Source organism: Heloderma suspectum, chromosome 14 (assembly GCF_057233095.1).
Source record: "Heloderma suspectum isolate Gila_16-S chromosome 14, 16-S_ref, whole genome shotgun sequence".
Lineage (NCBI taxonomy): Eukaryota > Metazoa > Chordata > Lepidosauria > Squamata > Helodermatidae > Heloderma > Heloderma suspectum.
The window spans coordinates 6,273,870-6,292,134 of NC_139471.1; the positions used below are offsets into that span (position 1 = coordinate 6,273,870).

At 48.8% G+C, this 18,265-nt stretch overlaps 1 protein-coding gene across 4 annotated transcripts in view; it reads left to right on the forward strand.

Annotated features, from left to right (window-relative positions):
• The window catches only part of DDX31 (DEAD-box helicase 31), a 78,676-nt gene that overhangs the window by 19,504 nt on the left and 40,907 nt on the right, over positions 1-18,265 (forward strand). For all 4 annotated transcript variants that reach the window (XM_084821045.1, XM_084821041.1, XM_084821043.1 and 1 more), the window contains exons 12-15: positions 494-735; positions 2,121-2,300; positions 6,849-6,908; positions 15,299-15,349. In XM_084821045.1, coding sequence (XP_084677171.1) covers positions 494-735; positions 2,121-2,300; positions 6,849-6,908; positions 15,299-15,349 — 533 coding nt within the window. The remainder of the gene's footprint in view (positions 1-493; positions 736-2,120; positions 2,301-6,848; positions 6,909-15,298; positions 15,350-18,265) is intronic.

Below are 18,265 nucleotides of genomic sequence, written 5' to 3' on the forward strand. Positions count from 1 at the left end.
GTCCGGTGCTCTAACCACTGCACCACATTGTTTCTCCTTCATTCCTGGAATTGCAGAAGCAGAGGCATTATCAAGTATTTGGCAGGCCTATGTTCTTCAGTTTCATTGGGATTCTTACTGAGTTATATGGACTGTTGTATGCATTAATGTGTTGTGAACGTTTGTCATGAATGGATTTTTTTTGCTTTGTTCTTTGTTTTGTTTTTCCCCCTTTCCCCTTTCTTTCAGTTATAGTTGCAAATAAGTAAAATAAACAAAGGCTCTTGCAGGCCACAAAGCATGGCTTGTGAACCGTATGTATTTAGATCGGTGGCTTTTTTTAAGGGTCGAGGCATCAGAAGATGCTCATGGGTTCACTTTGCTAACATCCTAGAGAATCATGAAGGGGTTTATTTTCAGGGTCTGGGGAGTGGAGGGGGTGGTGTCTTTTGGCTTGCAAAGCAGATTGTACAATGCTGAGTTTCATTGTTGCTTTCCCCCTTGCCTGGAACAGGAGTCTCGCGATTGGCAGGCATCAGCTTGCACGATCCAGTCTGCATTTCTATTGTGGGGGAATCCCGGGGTTTGAGCGCTTCCGAGGTGAAATCCTGCGTTCAGGAGGCAGCCCTTGCTCCTCCTGCAAGTTTGGAAGGAGAGGGCTTTGCCGTGCCAGGAAAACTCCATCAGAACGTCGTGGTGGTCCCGAGCAAGCTGAGGCTGGTGACGCTGGCGGCTTTTATCCTCGGGAAGTTCACGGTGAGGCACTGTTTTTTGTCACCTGGCAGGTAGCGGGTGGCCTTTCTTGTCCCAGTCTTTTCTTTGAGCAATGGAAATGGTTGGTTGACCAGATGAACCAGTTGACGTTTCTCACTTGTCTCCACGGGCAGCCCCACGTAGAGGGCATTGTAGTAAGCTACCCTGGATATTCCCTCTTCCTGCCTCCCTTAAGATGACGTCCTGGCTGCACATTTGCAGAGGTGATGGTTCAGTTTTTTTTGGAGCCCCCCAGCTCCTATAGACATGGAGTGGTGGATGCATCTGTCATCAGTTTCTTGGTCTGATCCAGCATGGCTGTTCTTATGCTCTTAAGGGAAGCAAACAACCCAGGGATTGAGAAAACTAAACTATGGTTTGTTTGATAGTCTGCCAGACAAATCCTGGGTAGGATAACAAACCATGGGTTAAATAAACCATGAGTTGGCATTATATGTTAACCAGGCCAGTGTCATAGACATATAGACAGAGAATCATAGGTTTGGAAGGGGCCTATAAGGCCATCGAGTCCAACCCCCTGCTCAGTGCAGGAAGCCTGACTCCCAGGCGGTCTCCCATCCAAGTACTAACCAGGGCTGACCCTGCTTAGCTTCCGAGATCAGGTGAGATTGGGCACATCCAGCCCTTTCTCTACATCATAGGATCATAGGGCGGGAAGGGGCCTACAAGACCATCGAGTCCAACCCCCTGCTCAGCGCAGGAAGCCTGACTCCCAGGCGGCCTCCCATCCAAGTAGTAGCCAGGGCTGACGCTGCAGTGCTGAGCTAGCTGGACCTACAGCCTGACCCACGATTAGGCCGCTTCTTATGTTCCTTATGAAAGCTTCTGCCGTGAAGCACATTAGTGCTAAGTTTAAAGAATAAACAAACCTGTGCCTAGTTCATCCAGATTCTGCTCTGACAAAAGCTGATCCTACTAGCTTCCCAAGTCCTCTTTTGCTTAACATACGTCGCAGTTTTACAACTTTGCGTCCTTGAGTCCCGCTTTGCTTGTCTTGGGAAGGGGCCGGGAGCTATGCAGAGTGTGGGAGGCCTGTTCCTGCCGAGCGACGACGCTGATTGGCCACACATCTGGGTTCTGAGATTTCACCCACGCAGCTTCAGGCACATGTTTGCAGCTGTTTGGGCTAGAAGCATGTGTCTTTTTTAAAAAAAGGAAGCGGAGCTTCTCGGGAGTGTGGATTCCGTGCCCCGTACTATGTTCCGTGGGAGTTTTTCTCCCTCTACTCCCGTGGAGTGCCGGCGTCCGTCAGTCAGTCTGTCTGCTGTCTGCCTATGCACTGATCGCGTTTTTATGCCGCCCAATAGCTGAAGGTCTCGGCCTCGGGTGTTCGCATGTGCATGCTTACATGCGTCCTTTCCTTGCAGTCTGGGAAATGCACCAAGATGGCGGTCTTCCTGTCCAGCTGTGAGCAAGTGGAGTTTCACCACGCCCTCCTCCGAAAAGTCCTGGGCGGAGCGCCGGAGGGCGAGCGGCCCCGGCCGTCACTGCTGCGTCCTCCTTCGCCCTTGGAGTTCGTTCGCCTGCATGGTGGCATGAAGCAGGAGGTGAGCGCCCCCCTGGGCATCTGTTCTTGCCAGACTTTTCCCCCCATATACTATTTCCGCGGGGTAGGATTGCGGCCCACATTCTCCGCCTAGCAGTGCTAGCATCCCTGGCGTAGAACTGATTCTGGTGGCGAAGTATCTGCCGCTACCCTGCCTGACCTTGCGGAAGGTGTTTATGTGTTTGTTTGTATTGATACACCATACATACATGAAGCTATAAAGCCTGTTCCCCTAGGTATTGTACAATTATTTTAAAACGAAACAGCCGTCCAGCACTTTGCGACTGCTTTTACACTACTGACATGTTAGGGCAACAACAAAACTGTTTGCCGACCCCTGATTGAAAAAATAATAGTGCTCTGAGCATGTGCAGTTTTGCATTTTAAGCTCACTCAGATTGCAGCAGTGTTGTGACTACAGGTATAAAATGGTGTTTGCTTCTGCACCAGCCACTCCCTGGGTGGACACGTAGGGCCCCCTCCCCTGGCTGCGAAACCCCCTAGTGGCATCCCGGCTATGGCTACCAGGGCGCAATTTAGGGAAAACCCCAGATTCCTCCGTGATGGTTCAGGACGTCCTTTGCAGGGCTCGAGGAAGTGTCCAGCTTGAGCATGGCGGCCCTGTCACATTTCCGAGCCATGCTGCAGGCAGCAAACAGAACACAGCCGCAGCGAGCGGTGAGGAAGGCCGCTGTTTCGTTGTGCCTGTTCCTGCTGCAGGGCGCCCAGGAACGTGTGCTTTCCGTGCCCTTGGATCCTGGCCCCTCTTTGAACTGAGAGAGGCAAGAGCTGACCGGGCCGGGCCTGACTCGAACCTGACTGGCTGTTAAGGCCACTGCAACACCACTCGGACGCGGGCACCAGGGGAGAAGGGATTCGACTTCTAGTACCCAGTGTGTACTTAGTGCTCGGTGCCTTCATATTAAGAGCATTAATGGAGCTAAAGTGTGGCTCCCGTATGGTACTGCTGAGCATGGCTGCCCTCGACAATACTGGACTCTCTTCTCGTGATTTGGGTTGCAGGAGTGATGGTGGAGGTGTGTGTGACTTGGCCAGGTCACTTTCTGAACACTGGTGCATCCGGATTTGGGGGGAGGGGGAGAACAGGGTCTACTGTGATACTTTGCCATACGTATATTACTAGGCAAGGGAGGGGAGCCATGATAGAGGGGTACAAAATGATACCCGACGTGGAGAAAGTGGATAGGGAGACGTTTTTCTCCCTCTCTCATAACAGTAGAACCCAGTGGGGTCATCCCATGAAGCTGAGTGGTGGGAGGTTCAGGCCAGATCAAAGGAAGGACTTTATCACACAGCACAGAGTCAAACTATGGAAATGGCTACCCCAGGATGTAGTGATGGCCACCCATTTGGATGGTTTTAAAAGGGGGTTAGTCAAATTCTTGGAGGAAAAGGCTACCCATGGCTACTAGTCTTGGTGGCTGTGTGCTACCTCCAGCACCAGAGGCAGTGAGCCTATGTACACAGTTGCTGGGGAACATGGGCGGGAGGGTGCTGTCGTGCTTGTGTCCTGCTTGTGGGTTCCCTGTGGGCAGCTGGTTGGCCCCTGTGTGAACAGAATGCTGGACTAGATGGACCCTTGTTCTGATCCAGCAGGGCTCTTCTTACGTTCTTATGTACTAGGACTGTCTGCTGATTGTTAATTATATCTTAGCTGTTAAGATAGACGCAGCCTCATGAATGGATACGGCGCTTCACTATTACATGTTGTTTGTTTATTTAATTTGTATCATGCCTTTCTGCCCCCCAAAACGGTACTCAAGGTGGCTAACAATAAAATCCAGATTAAAAACAAAATCTTAATTAACACACGGCATAACAACAAATAAATTACAAAATGCAACAAAAAAAACGTAAATAGCACCCAACCCGATAGAGTTCTCCTTTTGCAGCAGGGCAGCTTATATACCAAAGCCCTCCCTAAATAGAAACCTCTTTGCCTGCTGGCGGAAGGACAGCAGAGAGGGGGCCAACCTAGCCTCCCTCAGCAGGGAGTTCCAGAGCTTGGGAGCAGCCACCGAGAAGGCCCTGTCTCCTTTCCCCACCAAACACACCTCTGGTGGTGGCAGCACCAAAAGGAAGGCCTCACCCAAAAAGCTTGAAGCCCAGGAGGCTTGTGTGGAACAACACATTCTTTCAGGTAGCCTGGTCTCAAGCCGTCTTATTTAATTATTTTATTTTGGTTTTTTATTTTTATTTTATACTGTAGTTTTAAACTTTGAAACTTTTATGTTGAATGTTACAGTTGTAATTGTTGTGAACTGCCCAGAGAGCTTCAGCTACTGGACAGTGTACAAATGTAATAAAATAAATAAATAAACTGTACCTGTAAACAGCCAAATAGCCAAAGTTCTCTGGGCCGTATACAATACATTAAAAACGTACAGTGCAAATATGAAAACAAAAAAATAAAAGCAGCACAGAATAAAACCAAGATAAAACCAGCAGCAAACAATAAACCCATTACAATGTCGTGAAACCTGATTAAAACAAGCAGCAGAACAGAGTACTAAAAGCAGTTTGTAAAATGCCTGGGAGAAGAAAACGGCTCTGAAAAGACCACACGGTAGGCTTCAGGCAAGCCTCTCGGCATGGAGGGCAGTCTGCAACCAGGGTGCCATCACTGAAAAGGCCTCTCTCAGAGCCACCTCATTTGGCAGGGGCACCTTAATGTCCAGGTAGGTAAGTATGGGAGGAGGCGTTCCTTCAGGTCACCTGGCCCCGTTCTTTTAGGGCTTCGACAGTCAAAGCCATCACTTGGAATTGGGCCTGGAAACGGACAGGCAGCCAGTGCGGATGGAGATGTACTGGCATGATATGATCACATTGGCCGGCGCCACTTAGCCCTGTGGCTGCCCTGTTTTGAGCTGACTGGTGCTTCTGGGCCGTTTTCGAAGGCAGCCCCGCACAGGGCGCGTTGCAGTCGTCCCAGCGGGAGGTTGGCAGAGTGTGCGTGGCGGTCGCAAGGCCATCTCTGTCCAGGTCGGGTCGTGGTTGGTATATCAGCCAAAGCTGATGAAAGGTTGGTATATCAGCCAAAGCTGATCCAAGTCTCCAAGACCACCTGTGCCTCCAGTGACGACATTGGACCGAAGAGCATCCCCCAGACCAAGAGCATCCCCCAGACCAAGAGCATCCCCCAGACCAAGAGCATCCCTTCAGATCTGTTTCTTTCTAAATGTCTTAATTGTGTCAATATGGTGTTTTATTCTTTTATCTTGTTGCTCACCGCTCCTAAATCTTTGGTGTGGAAAGGTGTATAAGTATTGTAAATGAATAAATAAGTAAACTAGGGCCTTATGGATCATAACCAGCACTTTGAATTGTGCCTGGAAACAGACCAGTAGCCAGCGAAGCTCTTGTAATGAGGGAGCTGCGTGCTCCGTGAACCAGCCCCGGTCAACAGACTGGCTGCAGCATTCTGGATCGGATGACGTTTCCGAACACTTTTTAAAGGCAGCACCACTAGGTAGCCTAAGCAAGGAAGGCAGGCCCCTGCCCCAAAGAGCTTACGTGCAAATCTGGTGATAAATCTGGTTTAATCAATTGATTTTTAAGCAAGTCGGCGTGCTACCCTCGCCTAAATATAGGTGCCTTCTTGGCAGTGTGGTAGCATGTGACACTTAGGGTTAAAAGACACATAAAGTTAAATACGTTTTTGCATCTAAGGTGTGCTTGGAGCCAGTGGGAGATTTCTGCCCCGGCCCCCCGCAAGCAAATACTAGCTTCAGAAGAGTGATTTTGCTTGGGACCATAGCAGTGGAGGAAAGGGTTAAATCCCCCCTCCATGCCTGCTCTCATCCCATTAATCATCTGCTCCATACCTAGTCATTTTTAGAAGGAAAGGGCATGTTTAATTTTTCTTTTTCACCCCGTATTACAGCACCAAGGTAAGCTTCAGACAAACAACTGAGCCCTTCATAACCCACCGTACCTATTAAAATTACCCCCACTGAACAGCTTCCCTAAAGCTTTAATCCATCAGTCTCATGTGCCCCCGCTGCCGGGCTGCCCCTCGGCGCGGCCTGCGCTGCAGAAATTGGTGGCAGCAGCAAAAAAAGATCATTTGCCACCGAAAAGCGGTGGCAAACTGGTGCTCTTCGTTTGCTGCTGGTGGCCCATGGAGTTCCACAGGGTGCCGGCATGTGTGCGGCCCATCAGGGGGCGGGGCTGTGGGGCAAAGATGGCCCCCGGATATCCCGAAGTTGCCCACCCCTGCGTCAATCAGTCCGTTATTTCTGTAGCGCCATCCGTGTGCATGGCTCTCGAGAATAACATAAGCAAACGTTCGGCCTTGGCTCCAAGGAGCATACAGTCTAAATAATTAAAAACCAATCAAGTCTTGCATCTCTAATTTACTCATGTCTAGTTTGCATAATCTTCTTGGTCCCTAGAAGTGGGCAAATTCCAAAGGGTCCCCAAACAGCTGAAAATCTTTGGTAACTTTCACATTCTCCCCATCTATGGGATTAGTTTTACTTGCAAGGTGAGTGACTCTTGTCTCACTTTTCCCCCCTTCTTCTTTTAGGAGAGGACGTCTGTCTTCCAGGATTTCTTGCAATTGAACACAGGTGTTTTGCTCTGCACTGTAAGTTGCCAAGTAAGAATTGGCTGTAACCAAATATAACTAAAGCCTGGTTTATCCTGCCATCTGGGGGTGGGGGGGGGGAATTAATTCAGAGGAGGTGTCCATAATAGAGAAGAGGTGGGTGACTGCTTCATGCCCTGTGGATTTCTAATTACCATGGCTGCAGTGTACTGTGGCTAGTCCTCATGATTAACCTAGAAAATCAAGAACACTGGGTTTGAGCCCAAAACTCAACAGCCTATCTGATTAAAAAGGTCTTTCCGTGTTGCCTGTTGTAGTTTGCTCTTCAAGGACAGATAGAAGGCGACTGTTCCTTGCTGGTGTTGGGTTTGTTCCTCTCTTACTGCCTTCTCGGTTTCTGACCTCCTGGTGCTTCAGGCTGCTGCATCACTACACAATTTGCTCACTAATCGCAGCAGCTGTCGGTCTGGGAAAAAATGCCTTGGCGATGGCTACCTACTGCAAACGTGTAAATTACAGCGATCGGGAATCATTAGAGCTGAAGAGCTCTTGGCCTCCTCAGACGTTTCTCGAGTTGCCACCATGTGGCTTTGCTTGCCGACTTTTTTTTGTTGGAAAAACAGTAGCAATTTTCAGGAGCTCTCTCTCTCTCTTTCAAATTCTTTCCCCCTGTCCTCCCTCCAAAAGCAATACAGAGCGGCTGACAGCATGATTAAAAAAATACCAATAAAACCACCATAAAATCATATTTTCTCACTAAAACAATTAAAATACAACAGTGATAATCTAACCTAAAAACACCAAAACCAACAGATCAGGAGCCCAGTCTTTGCGTAAATAGAAAAAGTATTTGACTTATGTTTAAAAACAGTCGCAGTGGGGTCTAATCGTACCTCTCCTGGGAGGGAGTTCCAGAAATGGGGGGTCACCACTGAGAAGGCCCTCCCTTGAATCCCCACCCTCCTCACCTTATTTGAGGGAGGGAGGACCACTAGCAGGACATCTCCTGCAGATCAGAGAGCCTTAGTTGGCTGGTGATGGGGGAGGCATGCCCTAGGGTACCTGGGTCCCAAATTGTTTATTTATTGTTATTTATTTACAGCATTTTTACTCTGCTATTCAGCCAAAAAACGCTCCCAGAGTGGCTTACAAAGGTTAATAATAAGGCAGTCCCTGCCCTCAGGCTTCCAATCTAAAAGAGAGGAAACAAAAGGAATGGGGATTGGGAGGGAAGAGGAGGGAAGCCAAACTCAGGCGCCAGGTCTTAGCTTCAAAGTTCTTATAGGTGTTTCTGGTAGGGAAGGGTGAAACAAGCTCCCTTGTGGCTGTTCCTTTTCTGCCCAGGTTGGTCTCCCCTTGCCGTGACGTTTAATTGATCTTAATTGATTGAATGATCCTAATTGATTAAACGTTGATAAGGTAACTTACTGTGGCGCAGTTTCAGTGGCTCACACATAATGACAACTCATGGTTTAAACAAAACATGGATTTCCGTGCATGAGTGGGGGAGAGTGAGCGCGTTTTTACTCTACAGTCCACAATCAGCTCCTTCATAGGTTGTTGAGCATGACATCAGAACCTGGACTGCTGGGTTGTTTAGGGGCTAAGCAACCCAGCAATTAATCCATGGTTTGTTGTTGGGTTAACTGCTGGGTTGTTTCGCCCTTAAACAACTCACGCTCCGGGCTTAGACGTCACACTCAACAACTTACAAAGGAACCGATTGTAGGTTGTTGATTAAAAGCGGAAGTGGCGGGCACATGGGAGCCAGCTTGCGTGCTCTCTCCTGCTCATCCCCGACAGCCCATGGTTTGTTTAACCCATGGGCTGTTGTTACATGTGAACAGGACCATTGGGTGAGACCCAAGATCTACTATTATGTGAAGGGGAGAAACTGTTTTTCTCTCTGTCCACTATCTACATTAGTCAGAGCCTCCCACTTTGATTCTCAGAACAGGCACTGTTAATCCACCATCTCTGAGGTGACCACTTCACTTTGCATCACGGTCTGGCTACAGCCGTTCCACCTTAGAGGGTTTCCTTCAACCAGGGGCCTGATAATTGAAACACAAGTAAGGAAACAGAATGGTAGAGGAAAACAGCCAGGAATGCAGGCCTTGGTAATGCCCAGAGATCAGAGACAAATAGGCCACGTGCATTTTGGCAAGGGGAATCAGTCTTCCTCAGGTGGCAGATTTTATATTTGAGGGCAACAAATCTATCAAGTATTTTAGTTTAGCTAGTGCAAATCCCGCTTTGCCACGGGGCCTAGTAGTCTGAGAAAGATTGGATAAAAATATGTTTGCCCATTTCCCTTGCGACGGGAACAGCTTTACACTTATAAAATAAATGTACTACAAATAAACTAGCAAAGGTGAAAACAACAAGAAAAGTTCTTTTAAAAAAGATGGTTCACCATTTCTTGAAGTTTGAGATCAAAAACACGTGACGTAAGATTTTTCTCTCCTCCCTCTGGTGTCCGTTCAGCTCCTTCTGCTCAGCTTCTCTTCCTCCTACTCTATCACCAGTGGACTTTTCTTCCGCTCTTTCCCTAACGTTCTGTGCCTGTTCTTTCATTGGCCCAGCACTCTAACAGCTCACAGGAGGAAGCATTCTGACATGTGCGTGCACACGCTGTGTCGCATGCGACATTACATGCGCAGTGTAGGGTATATGCATTAATCTCCCCTTTGCCTCATCCCTCTCCCTTCCCCCTTCCTGAGCTGCCCAGAGCTCGAGCTTTGAACTTTTTCAGAGTTTCAGCATTTTCTGCACGTCTGCACTGCTCGAGCTTCAGTTCAAAACAAAAAATGAGCAAAATCGGTCTGGTGGATTTCTAGTAATAAGCTTTACACTTCCGTATTATATACAGTTTCTGCCATGGGGGTGGGAAGCCACTTGAATTGTCTGTCTCGGGAATCGAAATGTCTCCTTCTGAGGAGAGAGTATATAAGGCCTGTGTGGCCTCAGACCTTCTCTGGAGCTTATGAATCCCATTCCTGTCATAACCCAGGCGCCTGCCATCTCTTTCTGTCACCTTCTGTACACCATTTTTTTTCAGCACAGAGATAGAGGCAATAATGTCAAGCGCACCCCTCAGAAACCAAGTAATTAGTCGTAGAAGTTGACAGAGCAGCAGTAATAGCCCATTTTTGGCCCAGGTAGGATAAACAACAGTCCCCAAAGCCAGGGCACAAACGTGTCTTCCTTTCTCCTTCACCAAAGTTTTTGCTTGGCCGTCCTGGGGAGGTGCCCTCTTTAAAGCAAGTTCAGCGAGAGAAGATCGTTTGGAGATTTGTTTGCTCGCTGGCTCCATCACACTAACGCGTCTTGCCAGTTTTCTGGCGGGTGCGGCCAAACGCTTTCGCCCTCTGACAGCTTTCTGCGTCCCCCCCCTTCCTCCTCTGATTACGCAGTCCAATCTGTCACCCGGCCGACGGGGGTCTCTTCCCCGCTGATGGCTTTCCACACTCGGCTGTAATGACTCTTGGCAGGCCGGGAAGACGCGAGAGCTCCTACCTCCGCCTTGGCCTTCTCTGCCTCTGCCTCTCTTTCTCTCCCCTTGTTTAGCTCAAGCGCTTCATGCGCTTCTTTTGGTAAATAAATGAGTCATTTTAATCCAACTGACAGCCTGGCACCTGAATGAGCTGCCTTCCATCTGTACCTCGAGGCCTCACGTAGCCTGCCAGTTGTCAAGACTGAGGCCTTCAAGGCCTTGCTGCCGAGTGCCTTTCAGAAACGACATTGCCACATTTCGGTCGCCCTAAATTTGGGACGTTGGTGGATATGAGCGTTGGGTTTGGGCTTGGGATTCTAGGCTGGATCCGGATTTGGTTATTTATTTATTTGTCCTCCATCCCAGAATCCCTGAAGTAAGTTGCCTGAGTGAGGACTTTGGCTATGGCCTGTAGTGAGGCAGAAGGTATTGATACTAGGCCTAGACGAGGACAGAAGGCGTAGTATTTATACCAGGCTTGGCCAATCCAGAGGCTTCATGCTACCAGCCAATCACAGGGGCTGATCTCACACTTTTGTTCTCTTCTCCACCTGAAGAGGGCTCTGAGGCCTGAACATACACACTGGCTCACTGCACTAGGCCCCAGACATGAGGAATTGTTGATCCCGGGGCTCCTGCTAAATGTCGTGTGGCCTTGAGATCTTGGGACCTCATTGATTGATTTTATATATTTATTACATTTCTATACTGCCCGAGAGCTGAAGCTCTCTGTGTGGTTCACAACAATTTAACCTGTAAAATACAAGGCAATAAAATACAGTTAAAAATTTTAAGGTTTAAAACCACAGGATAAAAATGAAAATAATAACCAAATAGAACCTAGCTTCAGTGCAAAGATTTAAAACACAATACCAGATTTAAAACAGAAACTGAAATGCTAAAATGCCTGGGAAAATAAAAAGGTCTTCACCTGGTGCTGAAAAGAGCACAGTGTAGGTGCCAGTTGAGCCTCTCTGGGAAGCTCTTTCCACAACGGGTGCCACAGCAGAAAAGGCCCTCTTCTTGGTTTCATTTTGCTTTCTTTTGTTTAGTGCAACGTGACGAGAATTCTTGAGAGCAAGAATTGTGGCAGGTCTGCCCATTCGTCCCAAGTACCACCCCATGGTAGCTGGTTTCTAGAATGAGAAGTATGCATTTTAGAATGCATGCCCACTACCCCTGGAGTTTTATTTATTTATTAATAAACTCCATATAACATAAATTTCTCTAGGTATTTTACAACAACAACAATAATAATACAAATAAACTTGCAATAAAAACAAAATAAAACTAATAAACGTGCCAGTGCAGCGTAAGCTACAATGTCAGGTATAAGATGTACAACCACACTGTAGGGTGAAAATAATAAGACACAAAAATATTTTAGGGCTCAACCCTATGCATATTTAAGCAGAATAAATCCTACAACTCCCAGCATTGTTCAACCAGTCTAAACATGCATAGGTCTGTGCCCTTAAAAAGATTTTTTTAAAGCCTGAGGGAACAGGAGAATATTAGCCTGGTGCTGAAAATAGTGTGGATGTGCTTCCCTTGGGAGATCATTCCAGAGCTGGGAGGGGCCACCACCGAAAAAGCCCTCTCTCTTGTTGCCATCCCCTTAATCTCAGATTCAGGGATCACTTGAAGAAGGGCTCACTCCAAGCTCAGGTGTGTTGGGGGGTGGCTGTTGATACACAGCAGTGAGGGTAAGAGAGAGAGAGAGAGAGAGACTTGGTTCAACCAGGAACCTCTCAAGCTGGGACTAGAAAAACTACCATGGGTGAACCCTTAGGCCTTAGAGCCTCTTGAGGTTCAGAAGGGAAGCATGCAACATCAGCCCCTATGATTGGCCAGCAGTATTAATCATCTGGATTGGCTAGCCTTGGTATAAATACCAGGAGGTTTTGCCTGCTCAGTGGATCATCAGACAACTCCACTTTTAGGCGCCAGCCTCCATGTTGCTTTGTGTCCGTTATCGAAAACTACAAAACTCTCATTTCCCTGAAAATCTGATTTAACCCATTTCCCCAAGTGTGTGCCCTTCTTCTTCCTCCCTTCCTGGAATGTCCGAGAAACGAGATCACATTGTTAGTGTAGAGATATTTACCCCATTCATTCAAAAGCCCAATAACATTTTACGGGGATAATAGTTATACCTGTAGAAATGGAGGTGACTGGGCACAAAGTGTCTGCTTGTCTGTGTGTGTGTGTGTGTGTGTGTGTGTGTGAGAGAGAGAGAGAGAGAGATTGTAAGTGTGACCGTGGTGGGAGGTAGCTGGCTTTAATTGCACCAGAAGAGTGGAAAACCTTGGTGGCGAAGGGCTGTAACTAGTGATGATATATTTGCATACTCATTACTGCTTTGCATGGTGTTATGCCTTGATCCGCTTAAACTAATAACCTCTTTTGGCAGCGTATCTGCTTCATCAAGTGGACTGGGAACAGGCGGCGACTCGCACCGATCGCTGCTGGGTATAATAAATCCCCCATTCTTACTCGGTGGCTCCTTGAAACTGAATCCAATATCTTGGCATAATGGCATCTAATAAGCTCAAGTGATCGGTCAAATCCAATTTAAATCCCCCCTCCCCTTTTTGGCACTGCGAAAGGAAAGCAGAACTATAGTGAAGATTGGTTAAATTGGACTAGATGGGGTCATTATAGTTAGCATGCCAAAAAAAATAAAATAATAATTGGGTTTCTTCTCTAGGCTGTTGTTAATCATGTGTGGTGTAGGAACGTTGCCCAGTGTAGGTTGAAAGGCTGATTTTTGAGTCGAGGTTGCGTGAGCTGCGAAGCGCAGATTTTGCAACCATAAGTTTCCAGATTTGGGGATTAGGTTAAAATGGGGAGAGACATGAATAAAATGCATGTGTTTCATGGAGGCCTCACACTGGCTACTGTTGGAAACGGGAAGTTGGGCTAGAAGGACTTTTGTTCAGATACAGTAGTGCTCTTCTTATCGTCTTATGGCAGGAGTGGGGAAACCTGTTTTTGGTCAAAGGATAATCCCTTGGGGATAATCTGTCAGGGGCCACATGTTGGTGATGGGTGGAGACAGAGCAAGAAGTCGGTGGCGTCGCCCACTTTTTTTCTGTCTCTCTGCCACCCTCTCTCTGCCACCCCTTTCTCTCTCTCTCCCTCTCTGCCACCCCTTTCTCTCTCTCTGTCTCTCTCTCTGCCACCCCTTTTCTCTCTTTGCCACTACTTTTTCCTGAGGTCTGAAAATAATCACTTTCAAAGGGCTTTTTAAATTAGGCAGAGGGCAATTTCGATTGCCAGCCCTAGTCTTATGTGCTCTTCTAAATAGCACTTTTGGGGTGGAGGGGTTTTCGTTTGCAGAATTCAGAATGTTGTGTGTGTGGTATTTTCCCAGCCTGCTAAGCTGATATTTTGTAACAGAAATTGGAATTGCGATTGCTGCTACTGCAGTTTAGTGGTTAGGATGTTAGACTGGGACCGGGGAGACCAGATCCCCATTCAGACTGGGGGTTCAAATCCCCATTCAGGTCATGAAGCTCAATAGTTGCACGTGGGGCAATCACACACTCTTAGCTTAACCTACCTCATAGCGCATTTGCTCACAGGCTTTGCGCAAATCTGCTTGGAATTCCACATTTTGCAAAACCATATTTAGGGCCTTTTTAATTTTCTCAGTTTAGAACAATGATCCACGTTGCCTGCCTGCCTGCCTGCATTCAACAGTTATTCTAAGGTTGCACTGTAGCTATCAGCCAAGCTGTCAGTAGAAACGTCGTCATGCACACACATGCACACACACACACAGGCTTATTTTAAGTGTACTGGTTTGGTGCTTTGGGGATGAGCCCTGTGCTTGTGCACTCCCTCCCCCCATTTGCTCACTCCACTCCAAATGAGTTAATCCTTGGCAAACCATGGTTTGCAGTTGTCTAGCAAACCAGCTTCCAGCTGTAGTTTGCGATCCTGGTTTGGGAGGCAAGTGCAAACCACAGTTGCCAGATCAGATGCAGCGGTAAAAATGGCTCATGCTAACTGGGGAGTAACTTGTTGAAGCCAGGAGAAGAACAGCGCATGAGCACAGAGCTTATTTCTGTTGTGCCGAACCTTGGTTTGGTGTCGCACCTGAACCAAGCCACACATCCACAACAACGAAAAGTTGGTTTTAATTGCCTCCTGACAATTTTAATGGTCTCCTAATTAGAGAAACGACTGGAGCAAAATAGAATACAATAAATGAGCCTTCCCCAACTGCCCTCTAGAAGTTTTGGACTGCAATTCCCAGAATTCCTGACCCTTGGCCATGCTGATGGCAGCTGAAGTCCAAAATATTTGGAGGGCCCAGGTTGGGGAAGGCTGCAGTAAATGAAACTGACTTTTTTAGGCCAGCAACAAAGTCCTTTCTTCGCCGTCATCATCATATTAGTATTTATTACATTTCTATACCGCCCCACTGCTGAAGCTGTCTGGGCGGTTTATAGAAGTTAAAACATTAAAATGCAATATACAAGGTTTAAAAGCCATTGACATAAAAGCACACAGACAGTAGCCACAAACAACATATAACTAAAGCAACTTCGAACTGTCAGTCATAACTAAAAACACATCCAGGACCGATTAAAACTCATCATGTGTTGCCAAACGCCTGGGAAAAGAGAGAGGTCTTAACAACGTTGGCGCCAGGTGCGCTCATTGGGGAGCGCGTTCCATAGATTGGGGGCCACCACTGAGAAGGCCCCCTCCCTTGTTGCCACCTTCCGAGCTTCCCTCAGAGGAGGCACCTGGAGCAGGACCTTAGATGCAGAGCGCAGTGTACAGGTCGGTTCATTTTGGGAGAGGCGCGCTGTCAGGTATTGTGATCCCAAGCAGTGTAGGGCTTTGCAGGTTAAAACCAGCACCTTGAATCGAGCTCAGAAGCTCATAGTGCTTAGTGACCTCTTCTTCTTCTTTTAAGGATGTTGCTGCTCGTGGATTAGACCTGCCGCAAGTTACCTGGGTTGTCCAGGTAAGCTTTCTACCCACCAGGGATGATGCGAGTTTTATTCCAAGACATCCGCTCCTGCCAGTGGTGGCGCCCCAGAGCCTCAGTGTGGGGCTTCCAACTGGAGGTGCCAGGGGACTGAACCTCGGACCTTCTGCACACACACCATGTGCTCTGCCCCCAAGGGCTGCTCTGTCCCCGAACCCACCGTGCTTTGGGGACAGTGGGGCAGTGGGCCAAAACCTGCTTGCTTGCCCCACCACTGTATGGCTTAGTTTCCCCCGGTGAGAACCCTGTTGGAGAGTGTGCACACTGTGTACGTATGGAGACACGCTGCACGCATATGTGTGCGCACGCACATCGCTCCAAGAGGAGGGAGATCTGGGGGTCGTGGTGGACCGCTTGATGGAAAGGCCAGCCCACTGTGTGGCTGCTGTGGGAAAGGCAAATCCCATGGGGCGTACTAGGAAAGGAATCGAAACTGCCAAGATCATACTGCCCTTATACGACTCTACGGCGTGACCACGCTTGGAATGTTGTGTACGGTTCTCATCGCTGTACCTAAAATGGGATATTGTAGAGTTGGGAAAAGTGCAGAAAAGGGCAACTAAGGGAGCAATGCTGTGGCCCCTAGACATTCTCTGAGGGGCCATAGGGCACTGGATAATCTCCTCTCCAGGGTCTGGGACAGTGCTCTGACCTTGGAAGGGGGTGTCAGAGATCTGAGCCCCCTCCCCCTTGCAGCCGGTGCAAGAACTGCACTGGCTGCCGTCCAAGGTCAGAAAAGTGATCTTGGAGAGAGGGGGAAAGGGGGCATTTAGGTGGGCAGGGAGGCCTCTCTGGCCTCTTTCCCTCCTCCTCTGAAGCACCGTTGCCAGACAGGCAAAAAAGCCCATCTAGCGCAAGATGCAGGGCAGGAGGACAGGGAGACCCCGCTGCTCCTCCTGCCCTGCATTGGATGTTCGGAAGCCTCCAAATTCGGACGCTTCCGATCATTGAGGACGCACCCTATAGGGTTGCGTCCTAAAATGATCAAGGGGCTGGACCAACATGCAGCTTAGAGAAAAGGCGAGAGAGGGGAGTCGTGATAGGGATGTACAAAGTGATGCCTGGCATGGAGGAAGTGGAGAGGGAGACCTTTTTTCTCCCTCCCTCGTAATACTAGAACCCAAAGGGGTCATCCCACAAAGCTGAATGGGAGGAGATTTCGACAGATGAAAGGAAGTCCTTCACACGGCACATAGTTAAACTGTGGAATTCACTTCCACAAGGTGTAGTGATGGCCACCAGTTTGGATGCTACCTCCAGAATCAGAGGCCGTATGCCAGTGGCTGGGGAGTGTGAGCGGTAGGGCGCATTGCGCTCACACTCCACGTGTAGGTTTCCTATTTGGGCATCTGGTTGGCCACCGTGTGAACAGCATGCTAGACTAGGACTTCGGCTGTTGCCTCTTCTTATGTTCTAACATACCGGCTGCCCCTCCACAGGCATGCTGTGCCGGTCACAGTGGTAGGCATTTCGCTAGTCCCTAAGAGAAAGAGCGATACTCTTCTGCCCTCTGTGTGTTTGCTCCATGCTGCCCCCCAAATGCTCCCGCTCCCCCTTCGTGGGCCAGGCTTGGCCTGAGCTCCCCTGGAAGACGACGGGCTGCGTCAAAAATTCTCCGAGGCCCCGGGGAGCTTTCTGCTTGTCTAGAGGGCTCGGCTGCGAGGGCTTGTCCGGAGAAGCAGCGTGAGCCTGAGCAGAGACCTGCAGGGAGCAATTACATTGCTCCCAGAATCTCACGTGGCCCTGGAGCCAACGGGAACCTTGCCAGCGGGCACGGGGTAAGTGCTCAAAGTGGAGGCTTTCTTTAGCTGGGCTTCTGTATCTCTGGCGAGGAAATAAACGACAGCGTCCTCGCTTGGCTGACCAAGGACTGTGCCACTTCAGACAGCAGCTGTGGGGGTGGCGTGTCGGGATGCTCTCCCGAGGCGGGGTGGGAGTGGCCAGGCCACGGGCTATGCGCAGGTGGCTTAACCCTCGCGTAACCTGCGCACGTCGTGTTTGCATGGCACGACAGCCTCTGAGCGGGGGCTGGATGTTGGAAATGGCGGCCGCACACGCCCTGCATGCATCGCAGCCTCACTGTGGGTTAAATAACCCACAGGGGGCTGTCGTGTTGTGTGAACGGTGCTCAATGTTGTCATCATGGAGTCAGGCGTAGAGAGCGTGGTGTCAGTTGGCTCCAGTGCACCCCCAGACGCTTCCCTTGGCGCCCGCCAAGATGTCCTCCCCCTCCCACGTTTGTTTTTTAATTCACACATTTTCTGACTGGCGGCTGGGGTTGGTGTGACGTAGGTTTCTGTTGGTGTTGAAAATTTATTTCATTTTTATTTTATTTGTGGTACTTATATAGCACTGAATATAATGTTAGAGGGACACTGATGTCATCTGCCAGCCCCCTCAGACTTCCCTGTTGTACACCCTCCCTGTGTACACAACACTGGCATATCAAGGAGAAAAGTTACAGGTCCAACACATCTGGAGGCCACCAGGTTGGGGAAGACCGCTCTAAGCTAACTCTGACCCTGACATACTAGCTTTCTAGGCGCTCTGCACCCTGGAGAGCTCCTTTAGAATTCTGACTGAAACCTGGAGCAAATTCACCACCCCACTGATGTTGGAGCTACCAGCCTCCACTGGGTTCAAAGGAATTCTTTAGCATGTTGTGGCTCAGACCCCACCTCTGACTTGTACGTAGTTCTTTGGGCAGGTTCCTTGTCCTTTGCCCCACCTCCCATGGCAGCCATTTTGTGGCGGTGCCCAGGACAGTTTCTCAAATTGCCAGATGTACTCACAGTCCCAAAAGCTTGCCTATCCCTGCATTAAGTGATGGAACATGTATGTGCAAAGCAGGCACGTGAGTGTATCAAACGCAGGTTTGTCCCTGCCCATCAT